Raw genomic sequence first — 26,850 nt, 5'->3', positions numbered from 1 at the left:
TAATAATATGCATCTCATAAGGTCCGAATAAAATGGTCATGGGTGGCTGTGGATTCAACCTACCATGGCGATTTCTACTATGAAGATATCGGGGCGATGTCACTGTGCTTCGGTTGTATATATAAATGCGCATATATAAATGCGCACGTGACCAGATGGCCAGTGCCATGTTCGTGTTACCTCACTGTCAATCACTGAAATTGCGACCACAGTTCCAGGTGGTGGCCGCATTGCATTCTCTAAATTCAGTAAATTTTCATCGTCAACCGTGTAATTGAATGGGATTATTTTGAAATTTTAAAACGCTTGAAATATCACAAACAAATAGGCCTATGTTGATAAATAATATAAATACAAGCTAAAACCGTTGGGGTTCGATAATGAACCCCACAAAATTAACCGACTATATTGGAAAATGTCATACGGCCGGGCGGTTTCACAAGTTGCCGGCTCGATCATGTCATCCGCCGCCTGCACAGTTCTGACCTTAAAGCCAATCATGTCCCCTTTCATACTTTCATGCCGTTGCGACAAGAGGCATGACTTATCAGCCATTCACAAGTCTTGATTGTGTCTGTTTGTCTACAATGAGCTACAATGCGCGTGTGTCACGCCGCTCGGCGGCAAGCAGCATGATAGTATGAAACCAGCACTACGTCATAGATATGGCCAATTGGCACGCCCATTTAGCACGGAAATTATGAAATATAAGTTTGTAAATCAGCTATATCTAGCTTTTCCGTAGATAATTTTTTTTTTCGTGATGGAAAACGTTAATAAAGAGTTTATCTTTCGGGTCAAGTTATTTTACCATTTGCAATCAATGCCACTATTTTGCAAAAGCAATTTTCCTTGCGACCTGTCATTTTCCCCTATACTTATGCACGGGGAGTTTATGTACATCCGGGTACCTTATATCGTTTAATACGGTATGGCGTCTTGTAGATGTCACGTGCGCATTTATATATGCGCATTTATATATACAACCGAAGTGTTAAACAAGAACCACTAACCGCGAAATATGGATATCCAACAAGCTTAAACTATAAATTAGCCCCCGATAGTGGGCAGGGCCTGATGAGGGAAATTATGGGTTAAATATTAAGGTTATTGACGGAAATTTATGGGAAAATAATCCATTAAGGTTACGTTCACCATGCTGCTACATTAATGTTAGTCATAGGGCCTACTATTGAAATCTAATCCTAACCCTAATCCCAACCATAACCCTAATTTATAACCCTAACCCAAATCCCTAATCATAACCCTTATCCCTAACCCTAATCTTAACCCTAACCGCTGACTGAAAATAATAATGACTTGCAACTACTAAAATTCATGTAACGGGATGTAACCTTAAACGCAACAGCATTCAACAGCATTTTAGGGGCGCTATTGTGATTGTACGATTGTGATCAGCCTGGAAAACTACCGGTAGGCATGAAGGGGCCCCCTCTTTTAACAAATAAAAAACAATTGATCAAAGCAAGGCAGGACACGAATCGTCCATAATGCCCGATTTATAGTACACGATATCGAGACTGTGATTACAACTTTTGTATCGAGTAAAGCTGTAAACCTTTATCAATGCCTTTAGTTAAAGCTTTCCGTCAAATTTTAATTTTATATTACACTGTTAGAATTAGTCAAAAAAGACGTCTAATTGAACTAATTTATGCAAGATATATTTTTTTTAATTCAAGAAATGCTGCCGAAATTGTGTATTTGTAATGCCAAAAGAATATTAATAACATTTCACATCAATTTGCATCATTTTACAATATTTTCATGACTTAAAATAGTCAATTTGTACAAAATATCAAATTGCATGACTAATCATTGACTTAAGACTTCGTGATTTAATTAGTCATTTACGTGAATTACTAATTAAATTACCACGTGAATGACTAATTGTTGACTAATCATTAATCATATTACTAATTAAATGACTAATTATTGATTAATTCGTAATCACATATTAGTCTTTTTTATCAAATAATTAGTCATTCAATTAGTAATTTAATAATACTTTAAGTCATGAAAATTATGGTAAAATGATGCAAATTGATGTGAATTGTTATTAATATTCTTTTGGCATTACAACTACACAATTTCAGCAGCATTTCTTGAATTAAAAAAAATATCTTGCATGACTAATCATAAATTAGTAATGAATGAAAGTTAAATAGACGCATGCTTCCATTTCTCATAGTTCGGGGGCACTCATAATTCACGGACGTCTCTGATATCAAATACTCTTGAAGGGTCATGTCACAACAGTATCATATTTCAGAGACGTCTTATAAATCACATACTCCCTAGTTTCAAAACCCAGTCGCAAACGATATTAGCAATTTTGGTGAACGTGCCAGCGCAGTGGGAATAATTTTGTGAGTATAAGGCCTTATCAGGGTTGTAGCTCCCGGGGGGGACACTTCAATATGAAATGGATCTAGGTGTAGGGCTGGCACTTTTGCAGTAAGGGGCATTCGGTGAGAGCAAAATGTAAAAAATATGGGGTCATTGGATGAGAGCATGATTTTTGGCATTCGGTGAGAGCAAAATGTAAAAAATATGGGGTCATTGGGTGAGAACATGACAAAAAACAGCGTCAATAAACCTCGAAAATCGAATTTCTTAGTTTGTTCAAAAATAGGAAACAAAATCAGTGATAAATGAAAGTTGCGGTTCAAATTGAAAAGTAAGGGTCTTTGGGTGACAGATCAAAATGAAAAATAGGGGGTCTTCGGGTGACAGAACATGTGTTCGTAAAAAAATATGGGGTCTTTGGGTGAGAGCGACGCTGAAAAGGGGGTCTTAACAGCCCTACATACGCGTCACCTCCAAAGTGGGAGTGCCCCCAGGTTGTAGCTAGCCCTAGTTGAGTGCTTTCTAATATGTCAGAATTTGCACAGATAGATATAATCTTTGCACAGGTAGATATTTGCTTAACATAGGAAAGCTTATTCTAATACTCTCAGCTTCGTTCCGATGTGCTGCATCGAGTGCCCAGCTGTCAGAAATTTTTCTTTGGGAGTGAAAATAAAGACAACACACAGACAGGTAGTTGTGTCCGTAACCCATTCTTTTATTTCCCAGTAAACTTATACTCCACCGAACATAGTAATATCGCTCAAACAATGATGATTATGAGGCCTACAACTAGCTACACATACACTTGATTACAAAGGATAGGCCCAGCAAACACAAAATGTTTTATGAAAAAAGTTTACATGTCGGGTTATATAAAAACGTAAATTGTAAACCTTTTCTGACAACCTTTTGCAAATGTTTTTGAAAACGCTTTGTGTTTGCTGAGAAGGTCTATTGATGGAGTAGGTATTTAAATTTTGGACGTTCTTAAAATTTCCAGTTAATTAACTTTTGAAGTAAAGTCAATTATACATGTATATAATCTACAAAAATACAATACAGTCATATGTTATTTTCAACCATCACCATCAGAGGACAAAGTGGTAGGATAAACGTAGTCATTACGTTACGCAAGTCGTTATCCACTGCAAAACACAGCCAAATTGGAAAAACCATTTCTTTAAATCCCTGGTGCACTATTCCAGGGTACCGCGAACTCCAACATGCCCCCCCTAAATTTGTCCAAAGAGTGGACGTTCATCCCTAAAATTAAAAAGCAATAATTTTTAGCCCGAAAAACTGCGTATTTTGGCCCAATATGATAAAATTGCATTAGTCCATAATATGTCAAAATCGCTCCTACATGTAAATTTTGAGCTAAAATAATCTGAAATCGAAAATTTCCCGCGTTTCGCGCACAAATGTCTATTTTCAAAACGGGCACAAAATATGCTAATACCCCTCCTACACGTGCCACCACCGTCAGTGGTATATTTAACTTCATAGTTTAAAAAATACTATACAGGATGTTATTTTTTAACCACCACCACATCATCATGATCATTGCATGGGACAAAAGTGTGGGTAATAATCGTATTTTTGGGCGAGTTTCGCGCACAAATGTCCATCTAAAACCGACACTGACAAAATATGCTCGTACCCCCTCCCCCCCATGTTAATGTTTCCACTGCCACTGCACTGTCAATACATGTAGTATATTTAACTTGAAGTAAAATTAATATAGTTTACAAAAAATAGTTGAATATAGTTATGCTACATTAGCATGAATAGTGGAACCAATGCTTTTGGCATCCTTCATGTCCTTACACCTCAAATGATAACAAAAAGGTCTATTGATAGAGCAGATATTTTAATTTGGGATGTTCTTACAATCTCCAGTTATTTAACTTCGAAGCGAAGTATATGTGGCGTGTCATGTCAAAAGCAGACACTTTTGGGTAGGATCGTAAATGGAGAAATAGCCAAAATTCTGCCGGGGGTGATTTTTTCACAATTTGGGTTTGTTGTGAATTTGTGATGTTATTAATGTTAAAAGTATTGCCTGATAGTTTCAGACCCGAATATAACTGGCATCTTGTATTTTTTGAGACATTTTTCAAGGTAATCCCTACTCTCAACATTGTCAATAATATTTTTAAAGGCCGATATCTCAATTTCATAATACCATAACTTACGAACCGATATCTTCGCTTATAGTCCGATTACATTGGGGAAAACGGCATTGTGGAGCAAAATATCTCTATATTTAAGATATGTGAAAACATCAAAATTGATAACCTGCCCAAAAGTGTCTGCTTTTGACATGACACGTCACATATAGTCTACAAAAAATACAATAGTCTTATGTTATTTTCAACCATCACCATCGGAGGACAAAATGGGACGTCAATAATCGTAGTCATTACGTTACGCAAGTCGTTATCCACTGCAACAAATGCCAATTTGGAAAAAACATTTCTTTCAATCCCATCATGCACTATTGCAGGGTACCGCGAACTCATCTACACGCACCAACATGTCCATCCCCCATTTTTCCATTGAGGGGACGTACCGCCCTAAAAATCCTAAAAAGTATAGCAATAATTGCTGTGTATTTTCCTTAGTCCGAAAAACTGCGTGTTTTGGGCCAATAGGGTAAAATTGCATTAGTCCATAATATGCCAAAATGCTCCTTAATTTTGACCTAAAATAATCTGATATTGATTTTAAACAAGGCACAAAATGTGCTCACCCTCCCCCCTAAATGTTAATGCAGCCACCGCCACCGTCTGTGGTACTATGATATATGCACCTGTATGGGCATAGGCAAAGAAACTAAATGTATACTTCAGGAAGAGTAAGTATGAACATCCTTCTGTCGTGAAACTGGCACATTTATACGACGGTCTACATTGTAGGGTCGTAAACAGGTGTTTTATTAGAGCCGAAGACTTTGTTATATCCGTAGAATTTAACATCAGCGATAATACCTCTACCACGACCCTTCCCTCCACGACCACTGCGTAACTTTTTGGATACGTCTGCGACAAACTTCAAGTGGAGATGTTTAAGAGGACTAAGTACGCGATTTTCATAGGTATTGTAGATAATCCAAGTGTATTTACTCCTGGTGCATGATCCGCGATGTAAACATGGTTCGAGGGCTATGTTGAAGTTACCACCCTGTAATGGAAATAAATAATAATAGTAATAATAATGATAAATTGGTCAAACCATTCATAAAATTATTTTTCAAAATAGCCAACAATTTCGGCGCCCAGAAAACAATTGAACAGTATTGTAGACCGATTGCTGCCATTTTGGATTTCGGGCTCTCACGGATTCCGCCCACACTTTCGCGAGGGGCACCCCCGCTAAATTTTTTAATTAACCTTTATAGAAGACAATTGAATCCACCGAGAAACGAACCTTCGCTCTCCATGGTCAAGGAATTGCTGCAGATCACCTACTATTTTATATAAAGGCAGCCGAATTTCCAAAAAACGGTTCCTATGTTCACGATGATTAAACTTTTGATATTAAATTTGGTATCAACCTTCGAAGGAAAGTGTATAGAAATTATAGAAATTATTTTGCCATAAACTCATCAGACTCTGATTAAATGGGGATGGAACTAGTGACGACATTTTAATTCGGCTGTTTATTATTACTACGTATGTGATACTTTATTACGTACGTACGTGATATTATTACGTACGTATGTGATATTATATACGTACGTTAATATGCATTTTTTACCATGGCCCCTTCCTTTAGTCTTCGTACTCGTAGATTTCCGAAAATTGGTCTTTAACTAGACAATACGTAACTTGTAATTTTGTTTAAATTGACATATTTTCCGGGCATATTTTCTTGCATAATTTACTCCCAATATCTGTGATTTACTGCTCACTATAGATTTTCGCGTTCACTTTGACTTCTAGAAGCTTTCAACGCATAGTGGTTTTGAATAGCTAATTCTCTATAATCCTCTAGACGTTGTGCTTTTGAGCCGCATTCTCCAAACTCTGTAATATGTTGCACTTGATATTTAAGGAGGTACTACACCCCTGCCCAATTTTGTGCCTATTTTTGCATTTTTCTCAAAAATATAGCTCAATGGTGACAAGTAAGATATGTATATTATAGGGGCAAGGACTACAACTACTGCACTGGAAATTTTATTTCAACACAGACAACAGTTGTGGAGTTACAGTCAAAAATGAGGTAAAACCAATATTTGATCAATAAATCAATAACTACTTGCCTTGAGTTGCTGAATTTTCAGTGCAGTAGTTGTAGTCCTTGCCCCTATAATATACATATCTTACTTGTCACCAATGCGCTATAATGTTTGAGAAAAATGCAAAAATAGGCACAAAATTGGCCATGGGTGTAGTACCCCCTTAACACACTGGTCATAAAAGAAATAAGAGCGGATCATTATCTTACATATAGTCGGAAGACTTTCTTGGGGAATTCGAGGACAATCTTCCAGGAGTTGTAGTAATCGGTAATGGGAATGTAGATCTCTCCAACAAATCCCCCAATCCAAACGTCATCTCCTACGGTGGTTCTGAAGTGTTGTGGTTCTGGACCAGCTGAAATAATAATAATATTTATTATGATGGCGTTTTATTATTATCAAATTATACTTATCGTTGACATTTTGTTACAAATTGAAGACCTGAGCGCAAGAAGACCGTAAGTCCACTTGGCTCCCTAACATGTATAAACAACATTTATTTTCATTTTAGACTTTTTTATAGTCTATATTTTCTTCATTTTAGCTTAATTTAGCAGTTGTCATGGTTGTGTGCAAATTCCTATTACTATTAGATTCGTTGTAATAAAACATGATTTTAAACATTTGTATATTACTTTTCTCTGAGGGCTTGCAGCAAAATTGATATTTTATTTTCCTTGGTATGGGTTTGTGGCTAGTAGTCAGGTAAAATACTGATATGTATATTACTTTTCTCTGAGGGCTTGCAGCAAAATTGATATTTTATTTTCCTTGGTATGGGTTTGTGGCTAGTAGTCAGGTAATGATGATATGATGATGATGACGACGACGACGACGACGACGATGATAATGATAATGATGATGACGCACTCTGGTGCACTCAACAGGATCACAGGGATGTCGGATACGACCTGCCTGCCATCTATGACGACCTGCTGTCACTTGATCACCCACCGAATGGTCACGTGACCGGAGGAGTGTAAACACTACGCTGAATGAAGATGCCGCGTTTGCATCGCGAGCTACATCATCCGCTCAATACAGACTATGAAATTGGATCATGTTAAATATCCTTGAATGTCTTATATAATGGTAAATTATATATCGAGGGCTTAGAGCCAGAAGTATATATGTCCACAATTACATGTTACTCATTTCGGCAACAAATGGATGGTTAATTCTGCCGTCCATAACAAATGCAAGTGTGTATATGCATGGTCACTTAAACAGTTAGCATGGTTAGTTAGACGCAAATGACCACGTACATACTCCAAAGTCACTTGCATTATATTATAGAGCGCAGAATTAACCGTCCACATGTTGCCGAAATGAGTAACATGTAATTGTGGATATAGCTACTTCTGGTAGCCCTCGATATATATGGCTTATTGGTCGACCTCGCTCCGCCACAAAAAATTTACTGATCAGGTCACACATGAGTGATTTTGAATAGATAGATGGTCGTACGATCACGGCATTTGGAAATCGCAACCTCTATCTTGGCGATGTCAAAATAGACCAATCAAATTAAAAAAAAATCACCCACCCCTAATTGCAACAGAAACCATTTAATCACCATTCATTTCAGGAAAGTCCAGTTAGTAGTGGAACAGTGCGTAATTTGCATAAATCCAAAATGACCGGTATATGCAGGGGTGACATTTCAAATTTGGTCAAATGTTGTTAAAACCATTCCAATGTATTCCTTTCGTCATATGGATTCAGAAAAAGTATAGTTTGACCTACCTCCGATATACATTTCTTGAGTTATAGGGGAAAGGTCAAATGTTAAAATTTGGATTGTTCTGCTTGCAGAAACATTAAAAAAAAAGGAATAGTTTGCCATATCTCAGGTGGTTTATTACCTTGGTAACATAGCAAAGAAGATCAAATTCCATTGAGCCCTGTTGACCTTGACCAATTTTCTGATGTTACCTATGTAACAAAATATCCAAAACAATGCAACTTTTCTCATTTAGATTTAACATTGCCAAAGGAACATTTTGAGACCAGTTCGATTACAATTAGAGCATATTTCCATTGTAAACGATTGTGGACCCCAAAATTTGACCTTTGATCTTTTTGCCTATAACTCGAGAATTGTATGTCGGAGAATGGTCAAACTGTACTTTTTCTGAATCCTTATAATGAGAGCAAGACATTGGTATGGTTTTAAACAAGATTTGACCAACTTTGAAATTTCACCCCTGCATAAGCGGCCATTTTGGATTTATGCGAATTAGGCATTGTTCCACTACTTGGGACTTTTGGGGACTTGATATTTTCTTTAATATATTTTTCTAAAATGAATGGTGATTGAATGGTTTCTGTTGCAATAACTGGCGGGTTAAGCCTCGATTTTCCTTATTTTGATTGGCCTAAAATTATATAATACTTGAACGATCAAACGAGCACCTGCCCGCTGGGACAACCCCCCCCCTCTGTGGGATGCTATAGGCTGTTAAATTTTAGATTTTAAGCCTTGTTTGCCCATTTCGTTATTTTTATTTCTCTTTAAAGTCACATCCCCTCCCACCCGCACTGTCTGCACGTAGTTACCCTCTGGTTCATCGTCGTCTGACCGTGAATCGGGCCGTGAATCTTTATTATATTAGAACCCGGGGGGGGGGGGGCTCATTAAAAACGGGTGACTGGACGTGCGGCTACATTGACCCCAATTTTTCAACTCCCTCTCGCCCAATAACTCCCTTTTTTGTTTTACTGAACTCCTTCTCGCCCAATGACCCCCTTTTTGTTTTTCTATCACCAAAGGACCGCATCTTTTCAAGAACTTTCGACAAATTTCCCACCGAATGACTCGGCTTTTTCATTATTTTCCTTCAAATTTTTCAAAAAAAACTTTGATGACATTTTTCAAAAAATTTTGATAAATTTTTGAAAATTTTGTACCAATTTGTAAATTTTGACCCAAAATGTTTCCTTGTCTCACGGAAAGACACCCTTTTTTTTGCAAGATTTTCCAGAGTCTCACCAAAAGACCCCCATTTTGGGGCCCTTCTCACCGATAGACTCGGTTTTTGGTGTCTAGGCTCTAGACCGAAAGACCCCTAGTTTCAAGCTGCTGTCTGCACATCCCCGTCACATCACTTCCAAGGTCGAGTGCCCTTCTCCCCACCCCGGGTATTGAACGAAACTTTTTTGTTTGGTACTTACGTAACACCAGCAGGTAAATCGAGGGCCTATTGCTAGACCAATCTTGGATACGAACAGAGTCAGCGCTATCTTCGTTTACAATATTGCAGTCTACTTTCTTCAAGTTGTCCTCCTTTCGAGCGGTGTAGACCATTGTTGTGAGGCGCTTGCCTTTTCTGCCATTAAATCCTAAACCGTTAGATTGGTACATCTGAACATACTCATCGATGTCAATGCCATCAGTGTTATCACTCGTGACATCCTGGTTCCCTAGGTGCCATTCCATATCAAAGTGGTCGTCGTTTAGTGTATTCAGGCCTGGTGCGTGCTTTGTTGAACATATGAATTTAACAATGGCTCCCTCTTGAATACGGAAATATCGTTCGTTAATACTGCTAGCATCCATTACGCCGTCATATGTTCGCATATAGTCTTCATTTACCCAGTCTAAATAAATAAAATATAAAAATAAATTTTGGATTTATAAAGCGCCTTTCTCCAGATCTTAGAGGACTCAAAGCGCTGTAATTTCGCTGCAATGGTGAATCATCACAATCAGATCGCATCAACTATAGGCCAGTTGCTGCCGAACGGCGCACACCTATCCGCATTTAGATTGAACATCCACCAATTATCTGTGCACTCCCCAAATTCCATTGGGTGAAGGAAGTTTTCGATAACCAAACAACTAATCACCGATTTTTGCGATACAGGAGGAAACCGGAGATCCCGGAGAAAACCTGCGAGAGCGAGCATGGAATTGGAATAAACCAAGTGCACATGAGTACTTGGGCCGCGCCGGGGCTTGAACCCGGGACCTCAGTGGTGCAAGGCGAGGGAACTACCGCTGCGCCAACTCGCTCCCTTAAAGGAGAGAAGAGTGAGAGGGAAAAGGAAGGAATACAAAAGATTTTTTAGTTAAAAAGTTATTTTGGTTCATAGTTAGGTCAACATACGGTCATTTCTTAAGCTATTTGAAGCTTTGTTTCAATAAAATCGGTGGTCGACAAGCGAAGATATGGCCAATTGTGTAAAGTAGTCATAAAACAGCTTGGGCCACTTTCGTTTCTTTGTGTAGCAAAAGTGACTGAATTGATTTGAATCATGAACCATCTGGTCGGTGCTCTTATGATGGGTAGGCCTAATTTTAAACAATGGGCATTTTTAATTTATGATTTTGAAATAAATAGGCCTATCGTTACATTTCGACTATGTCAATTAAAGCCATAATGTATGATTTGCTTCACAGCGACGCCTTCAATTTTACTCGGATTTCTACTTTTTGCATAATTATAATACCCAGTGGTGTACTAAAGTGCTTCAATAACAGTAAAATTTAACTTTTTATATTAAAACCGGTTTTATTCAGAGTTCATCGATGGACTGCTTGCGTGGATGTAAGCTTATGTGTGCACACGTCGAGCGCGATGCTCCGTGCAGTATTACATGTTATGATCGGCGAGCGTAGTACACGCATTGTAGGCGCTGGACTGAAAACGCAATTTTCTTCGTTATACCTCATTTGTTTGGCTCGAAATTAAAAGGGGATAATGTGATCAGTGAAAACAAACAGTTAAATAGGAATCTATTCTTTTTGCAAATCACACATTATTGCTTTAAGTGAAAGAAAACATAAACCTTTTGTTCTGAAATCTTGACGATAAGCGCGAGATTTGCAGAATGATTTGAAAAAGCTAACCATCCAGGACTCGGGTGCGTGTCCCTTACTAGCTTACCATGATTTGTGCAAACGACACCTACGTCTTTTGCGTGAGTGCATTGGTGCGGCCAGGCACCGTCAATGGGATACTCAATGTGCCTACAGAAGTCAATCCTCTCTTCGTCTCCTACGCATTGCAATGACGAATAGATAATACTTCCACTGCCTTCACCAAACACGTCACGTACGTCATATGCTTCTTTATGTGGCAATCCCATTTGGCGGCAGATTACCTTGGCAGCATCATCACCGAAGAAGTAGTTGCATACGGTTCCCCAAGAACCAAATAAATTGATTTCAACACGTCCTGAATAAGTACTGGTACCACCTACTAGCCGTAATTCAGGCATTGGATCGCTGTCTGAAAGGAAAAAAACAAAAACAAGAATTACATTTACAAATGACGCCAGCAACTGAAATATTTGCACCATTGTTTCGGGAATTTATTGAACAATTTAAAACAGGATACGCGCGTACGGTGAATACAGACAGGCTTTCCCAGGGGCGTAGCTAACCCTCTTTGCCAGGGTGGGCAAGGCTCCAAAAATGTCCCCCCAAGTTAATTAAATAGAGCGAAGCGAGCATAAGCGAGCAGAGCGACCACTGGCGTGGGGTCCAGGGGCCCGCTTTAGGGCCCCTGGTGGTGTCCAGGGGCGAAGCCCCCTGCAAGCTCATGGGTTTTGGGCATTTTTATACCATCAGGTGAGCCTCCTTGCATACATTTGTAAAAATTTTGCAATGTAAAGTTTTGATTTTAGAATTATCTGAAAGGAAACAAAAATGAATTTACAATGTAAGAACAATACAATAAAACAATACTGATAATCTTGAGTGGATTTAACAAGTTGTTACATTCACTATTCACTAAATTATGTCCCCCTTTTACCCTTCGTTCTCTTTACTTCCTTCAATTTCTTCCCCCTTTCTCTCATTCCTTCCCCCTTCCATTACACTCACTTATTACTTCCACTCAAATCACTTCCTTAAATTCCCTGTCCTTCTTCATATTCTGTAATTTCTTCCCTTTCTTACACTCCTTCCCCTGTGCATGAATTGCTTCCCCACAATAAACATGCAAGTTGTTGGTTTTTTCCTCTTTTATTCCCCTTTCCTATTCCTTCCACATCCCTCTTAGGCTTCCTTTTTGTTTTTTCATTTCCCCGTCTTTCTTTTTTCCTTTTTTCCTTTCTTTTCCCCTTCTTTCCTTTTCTCGCTCCAAAATTCCCCCCTCCAGATTTTTCCAGGGTGGGCGAGTCGCCCACCCTGCCCACCCATAGCTACGCCGCGCTTTCCTGGTTTCTGATATAGGCCTACAACTTGAAATGTAAGTGGTCCCTCCTTCACGCCGGTCAGGCCTGGATAATGGAACGATACATAATTACATAATAGCCTATCAAAATATCATATATGCCCTAGTCCTTCACCCCCGATTCTAAATACACATCGCCCAACTTGAAACCAATTCCCAGCGCCCAAAACCAATTCCTCTTTCTACACAAATTGATGCCACTACACTAATCACACCTATATTGAACGCTAAAATTCAGTGATTTTTAATGCTATGTATCTACATTATCAGTCGTTCTCCATGGACCCGACGGAGGGTTTACCTTTATGCCACTCACCTTCTATGCAATGCACCCCGACATCTTCGCTGTGTGTGCACTGTGATGTCTTGGTAGAAACCTTTTCTGATGAACTAAGTATTGAATCATCAGTATCATAGTTGCAATCGTCGACTGTCATGCCAGCACTGGGACAGCTCGTTATATTCTGAATCTGTCCCGTACCGTCTGACCATGGACCATCATATACGGGTGTAGCATGGGCGGTGGAATGGCCTAGTTGACGGCAAATCACTTCAGCCTCACCCAATCCAAAACCACTGCGGCCAGTACCACTAGTGCCTATAATGCCGCAAACCGTCCTCCACTCTGAACCTTCATAAAACTCAACTCTACCGATAGTATCGGAAGGTCCATCTTGAAGTCGCAAATCACCCGCGGATTGACCCGATGCACCTGTTGATGCAAAAAAAGGCAACGAATAAGCAAATGTATTAATTTAAAATCACGTTGGTACACATTAGGGTGGGCCAAAAAACACATTTTTTCTCGGATCGACTTGGAACTCTCGGAGAATTTTACTAGGGCTACTATTGTGCTAAAATATCAGTAAGATCGGAGCATGTTTCGCCCAGGCAGTAGATTTTCACAAAATCCCTACTTATTCACCATTTCTTACTGTATAACTCTGTATAGAGAAATCAGTAGAAACAACTTGGGAAAAGTAGGCATTATGACATCATAGCCAACATTAAACAATTTTGGTAGTTTGTTTAGACCCTCCAGAACATCTCCAAATAGCAAGCAGTCTCAATTGGTTACCATTATTTTTTGCTAGAGACCTGTATTTAGTTAAATATTGATGATATTGAGTTGCTAAATTAAAGGGTAGGGGTATCATTATGGAGCATTTCCCCAGTTCTACTGAGTCAAATTTCACAATCTTGGTCTTGTTGGGTAGATATGAACTGCAAAAGTACAAACAATACATGAGATTTAGAGCAGCTCTGACATGACCAGGGGTTAAAGGGTCACGTGACGCCCAATTTGTAGTAATTTTCAAGGCTGTGTGACCTTTTGACCTCTGGTCAAAATATGGATAACCAAAAATCATAGCATTTATTTTTGGCAATGCTGCAGTTCATATCTTTGCAACAATACCACATTTGGGAAATTTAACTGAGTAGAACTGGGAAATTCTCCATAATGCTACCCATACCCCTTAATATAGCAACTCAAATATCATTAATATTTGACTTACATGCGTGTCTTTAGCAAAAATAATGGTAACCAATTAGAGACGGCTTGCTATTTGGTGATGCCCCGCTTAGACCCATTATAGTGTCTAGTATCGGCTCAGTGACCCATGACATTGATCGGTTTGTAGCATACATTATTTCACCACTTGTCGGCAAGTCACCATATTCGGAGCACCCAAGACTTTGTTGATCTAGTCAAGGACTTGCATGTTGATGAGGATGAGTCGCTGGTTTCCTATGATGTTTCAGCTCTGTTTTACCCCCAGCATCCCGATTGATAGCGATATAGTTGTCATCAAACGCGCACTCGAGGACACTTGGAATATTTGAAGCGGACTTATTTGAACTTTGATCAAGTTTTTTCTAAAGCCAATCAGAAAAAGAAACCCAAAACTAACAGCACTGCCATATCTGGTTCTGGGGGCTGTCGCAGTACATCTTAAGAACACGGGTCACAAATTGGACTCCACCAATATTAGGTTTGTGATGAAGGAAAGCAAGTTAAATCGGAAGATTAAGGAGTTCATAGCCAGCCACCAGACTAGAGAAGCAAGTAACTGGTAAAGCTCAATTAACAGACGGGGCCGAGATCTTCCGAGAATTTACGACTGTCTTCTAGAAACGCCAAAATCATCCAAGTGTGAAGAAGATAGTCAGCCAGTCATTACTGCCCAAAGATCTGTGTTACTGCCTGATGATGGTAACCGTTTATAGTTATCTAAAATATTAGCAGGTAATTGTTAATTTATTTGCCTTTAGTTTCCGAATATAAAGTCCATCAGAAATGACATTTTTGCTTGACAAAACCAAGTGAATTTTTACTCACTACAATATTTCGTCCTTCATATCGGAGGGCTTCATGAAGTATTTCTAGGGTAGTGCTGTGAACATCAGTGGCGTACCGTGGCCGCCCCAAACCCGGGGGGCTGAAGAAAATTGAATTTTGCCGCCCCTTCCTCAACAGCCCGAAAAGGTTGACCCAATTTTTTTATCGGTCGTTTGAAAAAGTGAAGAGCAAAAAAACCAAAAAACAAAGGGTTTCAGGCGCTAGCGCCCTAAAAGCACCACATTTTACAAATTTTGTATGCTTTATCATATTTTTCCGCCCTTTTTTATTTACTAATTCTGTTTGCCGCCCCTTTGGCGCCCCTGTTTTTGCCGCCCTTCATTTTTGCCGCCCCTACTTTTTACCCCGGGGGCTGGCGCCCCCAAAGCCCCCCCAAAAAAAAAATACGCGCATGAACATGTACCCAATGAATAATTCATTGTAGCCACCGAGAAAGCGTGTATGTTCCCGCTAATGATAGAGCAGCCTTGAGAGCTGAAGTTGTAGGTGTGCTCACCACACATCGTCCACATCAGGTAAATGATTATTTTGTATACACTAATCGACGAGCCCATTGATGGTCAAAATTCATTTTCATTCAGCCATTATTGAGGGCCATCTGCACCAACTCTGATGTGATGCGGGTACCCGTTTATTCAGATGATAACGTCCAGATCCAGAAACTGGTGTTGTAACTGCCAAACTTTCAGCATCCCTTTGTCACACGGGTGATGGAACATTGTTTGAAATTCCCGCAAAGCCTACATCATGTCAGGTGGGATGGCCCCCTTCAATGGCGGCCATTGAGGTGTAGGAATGCGTGGAATCGGAATAGTCTATGGACAGTAAACGAACCGGTCTATAATTGCCCAGACAACTGCTGAGAGTAGCTGCTAGCATAGACTAAGCTAAATTCATTCTGCGCGCGCGGGGAGCGATTGGTATTGGTATTTCATTGGCTCAAAACTAATCGCTATAGCTCAGAGATGTAATAAATTCAACTATGAGTTGTCTTACAAAATATCCAGGCAAAATCCTCTTGAGAATGTATTCAGGGTGTCCCATAAAAAAATTACCGGGCGAATAAATTTGAACTTAAGTCGAGAAATAGACACCAAAATCCAAAAATCTAAAACTTAGCGTGTATCCCATCTTATTCTGCATCTTTTACGCTAATTTTACTTGAATCGGCTGACTGATTGCAAAGAAATGAGTGATTACATAACGCATGCGTCAATTCACTTCATTCCAAGTTTGAAAGAAAGATCATTTAACACAATGCGCACTAGTGGTTAACTGTCAATGGGCTTCTTATTTTGTACCGTGAAATCCTTTTCTTTCTTTTTAAATAGTCCGTTTTTCGCAAACATTTAATTAGGTTTTGTTAAAATTTGAAAACCTGCACGATATTGAAAATGAAAGCTTGCATGTAAGATGATGATCGGTACTAATTTTCGTTAATGTTGACATAAATTTTGCATAAAGAATCATTGCATAAAGAATTGCATCTGGCTTGAATAATTCTCACACACATTAAGGGATCCAAAATGAGCGTTTATTGAGTTTCGACAGTATTTTTTGTGGGACATGAGAGCACCTCAGACCTATCGAATTGCATTCTGAATACGAAGCATGTCTTTCTGATAGCAAATAATTTTCATTTTTTAAATTCACAATATAATACAAATTTTATGACAAATTATAAAAATTGATATTTTTCAAATTTTTGATATATAACAGTCCTCGAAGTAAATTATATAAATCTAATGATATATTCTTAAAGTGTATGTAGCAGGAGGAAAAGCCGACGGTCAATTGAAAAATTTGACCTTTCATATTGAAGATATGGATTTTTCTCCAAATAGACCTAATTTTTTTTGGTGTTTTGGGAAAAAAATCCATATCTTCAATACGAAAGGTCAAAATTTTCAATTGATCATCGGCTTTTCATCCCAGCTACATACACTCTAAGTATAAATCATCAGATTTATAAAGTTTACTTCAAGTACTGTTAAATATCAAAAATATCAATTTTAATGATTTGCCATAAAATGTGTATTAAATTGCGAATTTCAAAAATCAAAATTATTTGATATCAGAATGACATTCTTCGTATTCAGAATGCAATTCGATATGTCTGATGTGCTCTAATGTCCCAAAATAAATACTGTCCAAACGTTCATACCCCAGCCCTTAATGTTTTTGGAATATTTCTAAGCAATTGTAATGGGCTATTCCAGATATTAAAGGTACCCCCTCCCTTAAAAAGACCTGAGATTCCAAAAACAAAAAAAAGCTCTGGGAATCTCCCCCTAAAAAATGGTCATTTTTCACAACCCTAAAGAAGACATGGGAATTCCCAAGAAAAAGACATCTTTTTATTTTAGACTTCATGGATTTGGGAATTCCCAAAACTTTTGTCAAAAATTTGTCTGTCTTCTTTAGGGACACTGGGAATTCCCAATTTTTTAATCATTTTATTGTCAAAATGGGAATTCCCATTTTTTGGGATACAATTTTGGTCTGGGAATTCATGGTACACATTTACATACCTTCTTTAGGGGGGGGGGGGTGCTATTAATTTCTGGAATAACCCAAGGCAAAGTTTAAATCTTTTAAAACATTAATGTTGCATGGTATCAAAAAGCACACGTAAAGCTGTAAGCACTTGTTCATTGTCATTCTTGGCTCAAATATAACAGTTGCACAACCTAAAGAATTAAAGTTAGAAAGCTTCCAATTGCAGACAGTTTTTTCTCGTACAAACTGTTATACATCTTCAGTGAAAGCATGGATAACATAACATCGTCGGATTCTAAAATAGAAGCGGTGAGCGAGTATGAAAAAAGCGCCTGTTGATCAAACTTGGAATGAACTGCATTGATGCGCACATTATGTAAATGTTAATTTCTTCGCAACCATTCAACCGAATCAAATACAATTTTCGTATGTGATGTACAATAAAATAGGCTATGCGCTACATTAAATATTTTGATTCCGATATCTAGCTCTCGACTTACGCCCGGGGACTTACGTTCAATTTTATTCACTCGGTAATTTGTTCTGGGACACCCTGTACATTGTTGAATGTTCAAAGTCGTATCAATGTCATTTGATGTCAACTTGGCATTGGTTGTCGGATTATCATAAAACGTGGTGCATGTAATCACAATTAAGTGTCAAAACATTTACTGATTAAAGATAGTTGGCCTGTCATAAACAATTCCATTGATCCCTTTGTTTCAAGTATGAATTAAGGCAAGACATGCGCCAACAAATTTCCTTTTTTTTTTATTCGAAAGATAAAATTAGTACCGGATTTTTATCAAAACAATGCAGATTTGTCAAAATATCGAAAATCAAAAAAGAATGCCAAAAAAGGGGGATTTTTGGCTCAAAAGAGGCGCCAAAACATCAAAACGAAAAACTAATTCAAAAATCGTAATTCTAAATTTTTTCACAAATAACAAAATACATTAATTTCATTCAAATTGGTTGGAAAATGACATGCAGTATACATTTGCTATTTTGAAGGCACAAAAATGCAAAATGCAAAAATCCTTAAAACATCTACAAACACTTTTTGTGTGTGCAAATTAGATGGTATTTTAGGGGCTATCATTTGTCCGGAGGGGGGGGGGTCCTAATTATACCGGGTCATACATTTTGGAAAGAAAAATAGTGGGGTCATAAAATGTTTGATGATCAAAATGCAGGGAGTCATAAGACCACAGATAGTTTTAGTTTCAGCCTGTTTAGGGTGTAAGGTGTATCGGTGGTAGGGGTTCATACATTTTGTTGTTGCCGAAATGGGGGGGAGGGTGGGGTCGCCAGTGACGTAGCTGCTTGGGGCAGGGGGGAAATCGCCCCTGGCAAAATTGCATATTTGGGCCCCGCCCCTAGTGCAAGGAAAAGAAGGGTGAGAGAGAGGAAACAAGAGAGAAGAGCCAGGGGGAGAGAGGGAGAGGAGGGAAAGAGAGATATTGGAATCCATACGATATGCAATACCATACGATTATTGTCAATAAGCCTGGCAAAATTGTCTATTTGGGCCCCCGCCCCCCTAGTTTGGGCCCCCGCATTTTATTTTAAAATAATTTTATAGTGAATTCGCTCTCACTGAGAGAAGACAGTCTTTATTTTTTGTTGTCTGTCCCTGAAGAAGAGCATTTATCTGCTCGAAACGTCGGTGGTTTTTTTGGTCTGTTTGGTGTTGTTTGACTGCTATGTACACAGTGATTTTCATCACTTCCAGTGTACTGTTTTCCTGACACTTTTGTGGGCTCTGTAATTTTTGGCCATCGAACTTTGCCTGTTTTTGTGCCTACTCTGGATGTTTGGTTTAGCGTGTCTGTTTATATGCAGTGATTTTCATCACTTGTTCTAGTGCAGTTTTGTATTACCATTGAACCTTGTTGTTTTTGCAGGTTCAGCACTTCTGTGGGCCTTGGAACTGGTAATTTTTGGCTATCGAACTTTGCGTACTTCTAATGCCTACATTTGCTGTTTTTGTCTCCCTGTGTACTATCTAGTCTGCATTTTATTTGTTTCCCCACATCAAGTTGGTGTACCTTTGCTTTTTTTCTTTGCTGTTGTTCATATTCAAGGTATCCTCTTGTATCATTTATTGATCCTTGATATGTTCTGTGTCCTTGTCCGTTGGATTCACCATTACCCACTTTTTCGCAATGTATAGTTTACTATAAAGTAGATAGTGGCAAGCACATTATAAAGGACTGATCACTCACTACAATCTTCACTTTTAAACTTGTACTTTTCTGAATGTGTTGATTGTTAATCCGAAACTCCTGCAAAGCTATGGACATGGCATCTTACCTACTCCATTCTATAGTAGTCTGCATTGTGTGTTTTCTCAGTCTTCAATCATTTTGTTGAATGTAATTTTATGAATCAAATAAAAAAGATAGAAAGTGGCTTCACTCTAGTTATGTGTCATTAACAGTATTTATAATTAATAGATTAAGACAATAATTTATTTATTTTCTATAAGTGCATGTCAAAATATGGGATACATTGTTCAATACTATAGGCCTACATATATAAATTATGCCCATATTATAGCTGGCCCCTAAAAACTTTATTTTCCATAGGATTTTTTTCCGTTGAAAAGACAAAACTGATGTTTAAGATAAGATTTTGATTCTACAACATTAGATCTCCAGGTTAGATCTGTTATCAACATATCAATTATGCACTCATAGGCAACCAAACATCATGCTATCATGCTCAGTGGTCAACACAGCATGACCATGAAAATGCCACTGATATGACCTCATTGGTGATATAATTTTTTTGTAAACCATGTTGATATGCTGTAGAATAAGTTATTGTTGTATGTAGGCCTAACCTATAACTTTTAAAGTCATAATTAATTCAAACATAACTTTGGCAATACTCACTCTTTTTCGTTCGTTGAAACAGTAAAACATACTTACTTTTCCTTACAAATCGAATAACAATAATTTAAAAACATTCCACCACAAAAAGTGAAATAAAATAATTCATACCAATACCAATAAAGTTAATCTCTTGAGCATGCAAACCCAATGATATCTATGAAACAGATACCAGCCCCGAATGGGCTGGCGAAAAAGTCTGCTCTTTTACCTGGAATGACAATGAAATACGACTATGAATAGAATGGGTGTTTTGGTGCATAGGCCCATCTTGCCTTAACACCCTGTAATCTTTTACACTGACGTGTCCAGGATCTTTTCCTGCGGGGGGCTCAGCCCCTCTTTCAGATTTATTTAATCAGACACGAGCTCATCCCGCACTGCGTCATCATCCCTATATCTTCGTGTCAAAAATGGCCGTGATAGTACCATGAATCCTCTCATTTTTCAAAAGCTACGCATGGCGATTTTGTTCGAGATAGGCCGAGCGACTCAGGCTAAGCATACCATTTACATGATATGAGATACCATAGCCCTGCCATAGAGCCTGCCGCTTAGTTTCTATTCTACGATTTGCGCATGATCAGTACCACATATGGTGTTACTATTATAGAAAATTCGATTTGTTTTCAGGTAAAACGCAGGTTTTGTTTCCAGTACACTAACTCGAAAAGCAATACACTAATTAGCGGGGCCTTGCTGTTTGCTGTGGATATCTTTAACTGCATTTTATAAGTAAAGATTTTGAAATCCAAAGTAAAAATTGTGATATTTTCAACTGTTTGAGAAATGAATTATACAAAGGAACCCGTGTAAAACCCAGGTGCTGTATCTATAATACAATGTACATTTATCGACTTTCTTTATCTGCGTCAATAATAGAATATCGATTCAATCGAATTGAATACATGTCTCCATTTTGAGTTTGTACTACTATCGATTTCTAGCCAATCATAATTTTACGGTAGGCCTCCTTTTCTTGTGTTCGGTGAAATACCAATCGCCCGTCGCGTCGCTCACCAACGGAGTATTACACAGCCGTTGACGTTAGTCACGGCTGTGTCTTTTTTCTTTCAGGTTCTTTACACAGCCGTGACGTTAGTCACGGCTGTGTCTTTTTTCTTACAGGATCTTCTTTCTTTCTTTCTTCTGTCGACCTTTACATTTGCTCTAGCACTGACATCCGTACACCGATTTTGACCTAACTTGGTCACAATCATCACTGACCATGCCCCTACATGTCACATGAAACTTGTGGGGTCAAAGGTCACGTAGGGGTCACAGAGGTCAAAAACGTGATTTCAACTCAAAATGCTACTTCTCCCACAAATTTCGCAGGAAAGTAACGCCACTTGCACACATGCATTGTTATTACCCAGTGCCTATAAATCATACACAGAATTGAGGTCAAAGGTCATTAAGGGGTCACTTCCGGTATAAAACCAAATTCCTTCAAAAAAATTTATTGGCAAAGAAAAACATAGGAGAGTGACGATATGTGCACACATGAATTATGTTAACCTAATGTATATGTGGTATTTTTTTATTTGGGGTGAAAGGTCATAAAGGGGTCACTTCCGGTATGAAACGAAATAGCTTCAAAATGCTACTTCTCCCACAAATTACGTAGGACGGTGAAGCAACTTGCACACATACATTGTTATTACCCAGTGTCTTTGAATCATAAACAGATTTGAGGTCAAAGGTCATTAAGGGGTCACTTCCGGTATAAAACCAAATTCCTTCAAAAAAATTTATTAGCTAAGAAAAACATAGGAGGATGACGGTATGTGCACACATGAATTATATTTACCTAATGTATATGAGGTATTTTTTTGATTGGGGTCAAAGGTCATTAAGGGGTCACTTCCGGTCCAAGATGAAAAACATTCAAAATGTCCCTTCTGTCACAAATAACATGGCAGAGTGATACTTTGTGCACACATGCATTGACACAAGCCAATGCTTATGGGTTTTTCGTAGATTTTGGGGGCAAAGGTCCGTAAGGGGTCACAACACGGCTGTGTTCGTGGTCTTAGACCACAGCTAAGTCTAGTTCTTTCTTCTTCTTTCTTCTGTCGACCATTATATTTGCTCTAGCACTCACATGCTTACATCGATTTTGACCTAACTTGGTCACAATGATCATTGACCGTGCCCCTACATGTCACATGAAACTTGTGGGGTCAAAGGTCACGCAGGGGTCACAGGGGTCAAAAACATGATTTCAACTCAAAATGCTACTTCTCCCACAAATTTCGTAGGACAGTAACGCCACTTGCACACATGCATTGTTATCCCCCCGTGTCTATGAATCATACACAGATTTGAGGTCAAAGGTCATTAAGGGGTCATTTCCGGTATTAAACCAAATTCCTTCAAAAAATTTTATAAGCTAAGAAAAACATAGGAGAGTGACGGTATTTGCACACATGAATTATGTTTACCGTATGTATATGTGGTATTTTTTGGTTTGAGGTCAAAGGTCATTAAGGGGTTACTTCCGGTATAAAACGAAATAGCTTCAAAATGCTACTTCTCCCACAAATTACGTAGGACGGTGATGCAACTTGTGCACATGTATTGCTATTACACAGTATCTATGAATCATACACAGATTTAAGGTCGAAGGTCATTAAGGGGTCACTTCCGGCCTAAAACCAAATTCCTTCAAAAATTTTTATTAGGTAAGAAAAGCATAGGATAGTGACGGTATATGCACACATGAATTATGTTTACCTAATGTATATGTGGTAGTTTTTTATTTGGGGTCAAAGGTCATTAAGGGGTCACTTCCGGTCCAAGACGAAAAACATGCAAAATGTCCCTTCTGTCACAAATAAAATGACAGAGTGATACTATTTGCAGACATGCATTGACATAAGGCAATGCCTGTGGAGTGTTCATAGATTTTGGGGTCAAAGGTCATTAAGGGGTCACAGCACGGCTGTGTTCGTGGTCTTAGACCACAGCTAAGTCTAGTTACACAGCCGTTGACGTTAGTCACGGCTGTGTCTTCTTTCTTACAGGATCTTCTTTCTTGTTTCTTTCTTTCTTCTTCTTCTGCCGACCATTACATTTGCTCTAGTATTTACATACATTCATCGATTTTAACCTAACTTGGTCACTATCATTACTGACCAGGCCCCTACATGTCACATGAATTTCGTGGGGTCAAAATTCACGTAGGGGTCACAGGGGTCAAAAACGTGATTTCAACTCAAAATGCTACTTCTCCCACAAATTTCGTAGGACAGTAACGCCACTTGCACACATGCATTTTTATTACCCAGTGTCTATAAATCATACACAGATTTGAGGTAAAAGGTCATTAAGGGGTCACTTCCGGTATAAAACCAATTTCCTTCAAAAAATTTTATTAGCTAAGAAAAACATAGGAGAGTGACGGTATGTGCACACATTAATTATATCAACCTAATGTATATGTGGTATTTTTTTATTTGAGGTCAAAGGTCATTAAGGGGTCACTTCCGGTATAAAACGAAATACCTTCAAAATGCTACTTCTCCCACAAATTACGTAGGACGGTGACGCAACTTGCACACATACATTATTATTACCTAGTGTCTATAAATCATACACAGATTTGAGGTCAAAGGTCATTAAGGGGTTACTTCCGGTATAAAACCAAATTCCTTCAAAAAAATTTATTAGCTAAGAAAAACATAGGAGGATGACGGTATGTGCACACATGAATTATATTTACCTAATGTATATGAGGTATTTTTTTGATTGGGGTCAAAGGTCATTAAGTGGCCACTTCCGGTATAAAACCAAATATCTTCAAACAATGTTATAAGCTAAGAAAAACATAGGAGAGTGACGGTATGTGTACATATGAATTATGTTTACCTAATGTATATGTGGTATTTTTTATTTGGGGCAAAAGGTCGTTAAGGGGTCACTTCCGGTCCAAGACGAAAAACATTCAAAATATCCCTTCTGTCACAAATAACTTAGCAGAGTTATACTATGTGTACACATACATTGACATAAGCCAATGCCTATGGGGTTTCCGTAGATTTGGGGGACAAAGGTCATTAAGGGGTCACAACACGGCTGTGTTCGTGGTCTTAGACCACAGCTAAGTCTAGTTAAGTTTATATTTTATAACACTGGCTGTTGACACTGTGTCCCGTCGAAATGTGTTTTTACACAGCTAACGTCACGGCTGTGTCTTTTTTCTTACAGGATCTTCTTACACAGCCGTGACGTTAGTCACGGCTGTGTCTTTTTTCTTACAGGATCTTCTTTCTTCTTACACAGCCGTGACGTTAGTCACGGCTGTGTCTTTTTTCTTACAGGATCTTCTTCTTTCTTCTTTCTTCTTCTGCCGACCATTACATTTGCTCTAGCATTTACATGCATTCATCGATTTTGACCTAACTTGGTCACTATCATCACTAACCAGGCCCCTATATGTCACATGAATTTCGTTGGGTCAAAGGTCACGTAGGGGTCACAGGGGTCAAAAACGTGATTTCAACTCAAAATGCTACTTCTTCCACAAATTTCGTAAGACAGTAACGTCACTTGCATACATGCATTGTTATTACCCAGTGTCTATAAATCATACAGGGATTTGAGGTCAAAGGTCATTAAGGGGTCACTTCCGGTAAAAAACCAAATTCCTTCAAAATTTTTATTAGCTAAGAAAAACATAGGAGAGTGACGATGTGTGTACACATGAATTATGTTAACCAAATGTATATGTGGTATTTTTTTTATTTGGGGTCAAAGGTCATTAAGGGGTCACTTCCGGTATAAAACGAAATACTTTCAAAATGCTACTTCTCCCACAATTTACATAGGACGGTGACGCAACTTGCACACATGCATTGCTATTACCCCATGTCTATGAATCATACACAGATTTGAGGTCAAAGGTCATTAAGGGGTCACTTCCGGTATAAAACCAAATTCCTTCAAAAAATTTTATAAGCTAAGAAAAACATAGGAGAGTGACTGTATGTGCACACATGAATTATGTTTACCTTATGTATATGGTCGAATCCAACGAAAAGTGTACACGGCATGTTCAGGGCCATAACTTAAAAGTATTAATCAATTGGCATTCGTTTTTGTATTGTGTTTATTCGCCTTGATCATACGCTTCGCGCCATATATAATAAGACCCCTTCTGTGAAAAACTTAGACACAGAGACCCCAAAACATGCTATTTTTACCCATTTTTTCAAAACATTTCTTAGAGTATTTTTAAAAACATCTAAATCAGTTATGAAAAGAAGTCATTGGATTGAATCTAAATTGATTTCCTGAAAGGTGTGTATTCAAAGATTGCCTGTTCAATTTTCACATATTTGTACATAATTATGAATTTTTTGTGATAATTTTTTGAGTGGTATTTTTTACATTACCTACGAATACAATTTTTCATAGCACTAGATATATCTTTAAAAATGGAAATCACTAATAAATGCGCAATTGATACAAGCTTTGATATGTCCAATACTGAAATGCATTGCATTCGGACATCTTTATTATTGTGTTTAGCTGCCAGAAATTCTAAATGGCACAAAGGTAGATTTGGTAAAAAATATGCATTACCTCCGAATACATGTTAAAAGCTGTGCCATTTCCACAAAGTGAGAGAATAGTAAACAATAGTTAAGCAATAGGTGCAGGGTAATACACTCTTTATTTCTACTAAGTTTCAATAACCTGCGTTTAAATATTTCTGAGATGTCAACAATAAAAGCAAGTATTCGTAGGTAAATTTCGGTAACCGAATGTTACCTACGAATACACTTTGACATCATGACAGTATTGTGAAACACCGCCATTCATGCCAATGCCTATATTGGTACATAACGAAGGCCTGTATGTTTGCTATCAAATCAAATGTCAATGCAAGTTGCGAATTCACATGCATGCCCACCATGCAAAACTGAATACGGCTTAATTGGTGAAAAATATGTACTGAAATAGACGACGGTCTGCTCATTTGAAAGAAAAATCAGTGTCAAAGAAGATTAGAAGGGATAAATACTTGGATTTGTCAACTGTCATGTGTGCTTCATTTTAAATGTTTACCGACCTTCTGGTTTCTGAGTAATTTGTGTCCAAATTGATTTATTCGAAGGTAACTTTTGACGTTTTCGCTAAGGTTACCTACGAATACCATGGAAAAACGACTGTTCTCATTGTCTCATGATCTAGACAACACATTGATGGACCCTGGTATAAAGCTAATTGTAGTTGCCCTCAAACGAAAGGCCACAAGACGTAACTGACTCCAAGATGGACTTC

General features: G+C 38.2%; 1 protein-coding gene across 1 annotated transcript in view; it reads right to left on the bottom strand.

The window, feature by feature from the left end:
• Positions 1–3,917: 3,917 nt before the first annotated feature.
• LOC140139937 (uncharacterized) overlaps positions 3,918–26,850 on the bottom strand; it is a 29,666-nt gene continuing 6,733 nt past the window's right edge. The window contains exons 2-6 of the mRNA XM_072161719.1: positions 13,118–13,513; positions 11,509–11,853; positions 9,794–10,219; positions 6,826–6,974; positions 3,918–5,556 (exon numbers count right to left, since the gene is read on the bottom strand). Of these exons, the coding sequence (XP_072017820.1) occupies positions 5,281–5,556; positions 6,826–6,974; positions 9,794–10,219; positions 11,509–11,853; positions 13,118–13,513 (1,592 nt within the window). The 3' untranslated portion in view covers positions 3,918–5,280. The remainder of the gene's footprint in view (positions 5,557–6,825; positions 6,975–9,793; positions 10,220–11,508; positions 11,854–13,117; positions 13,514–26,850) is intronic.

This window comes from Amphiura filiformis, chromosome 18 (assembly GCF_039555335.1).
Source record: "Amphiura filiformis chromosome 18, Afil_fr2py, whole genome shotgun sequence".
Lineage (NCBI taxonomy): Eukaryota > Metazoa > Echinodermata > Ophiuroidea > Amphilepidida > Amphiuridae > Amphiura > Amphiura filiformis.
This window is presented reverse-complemented; position numbering and strand designations above follow the sequence as displayed.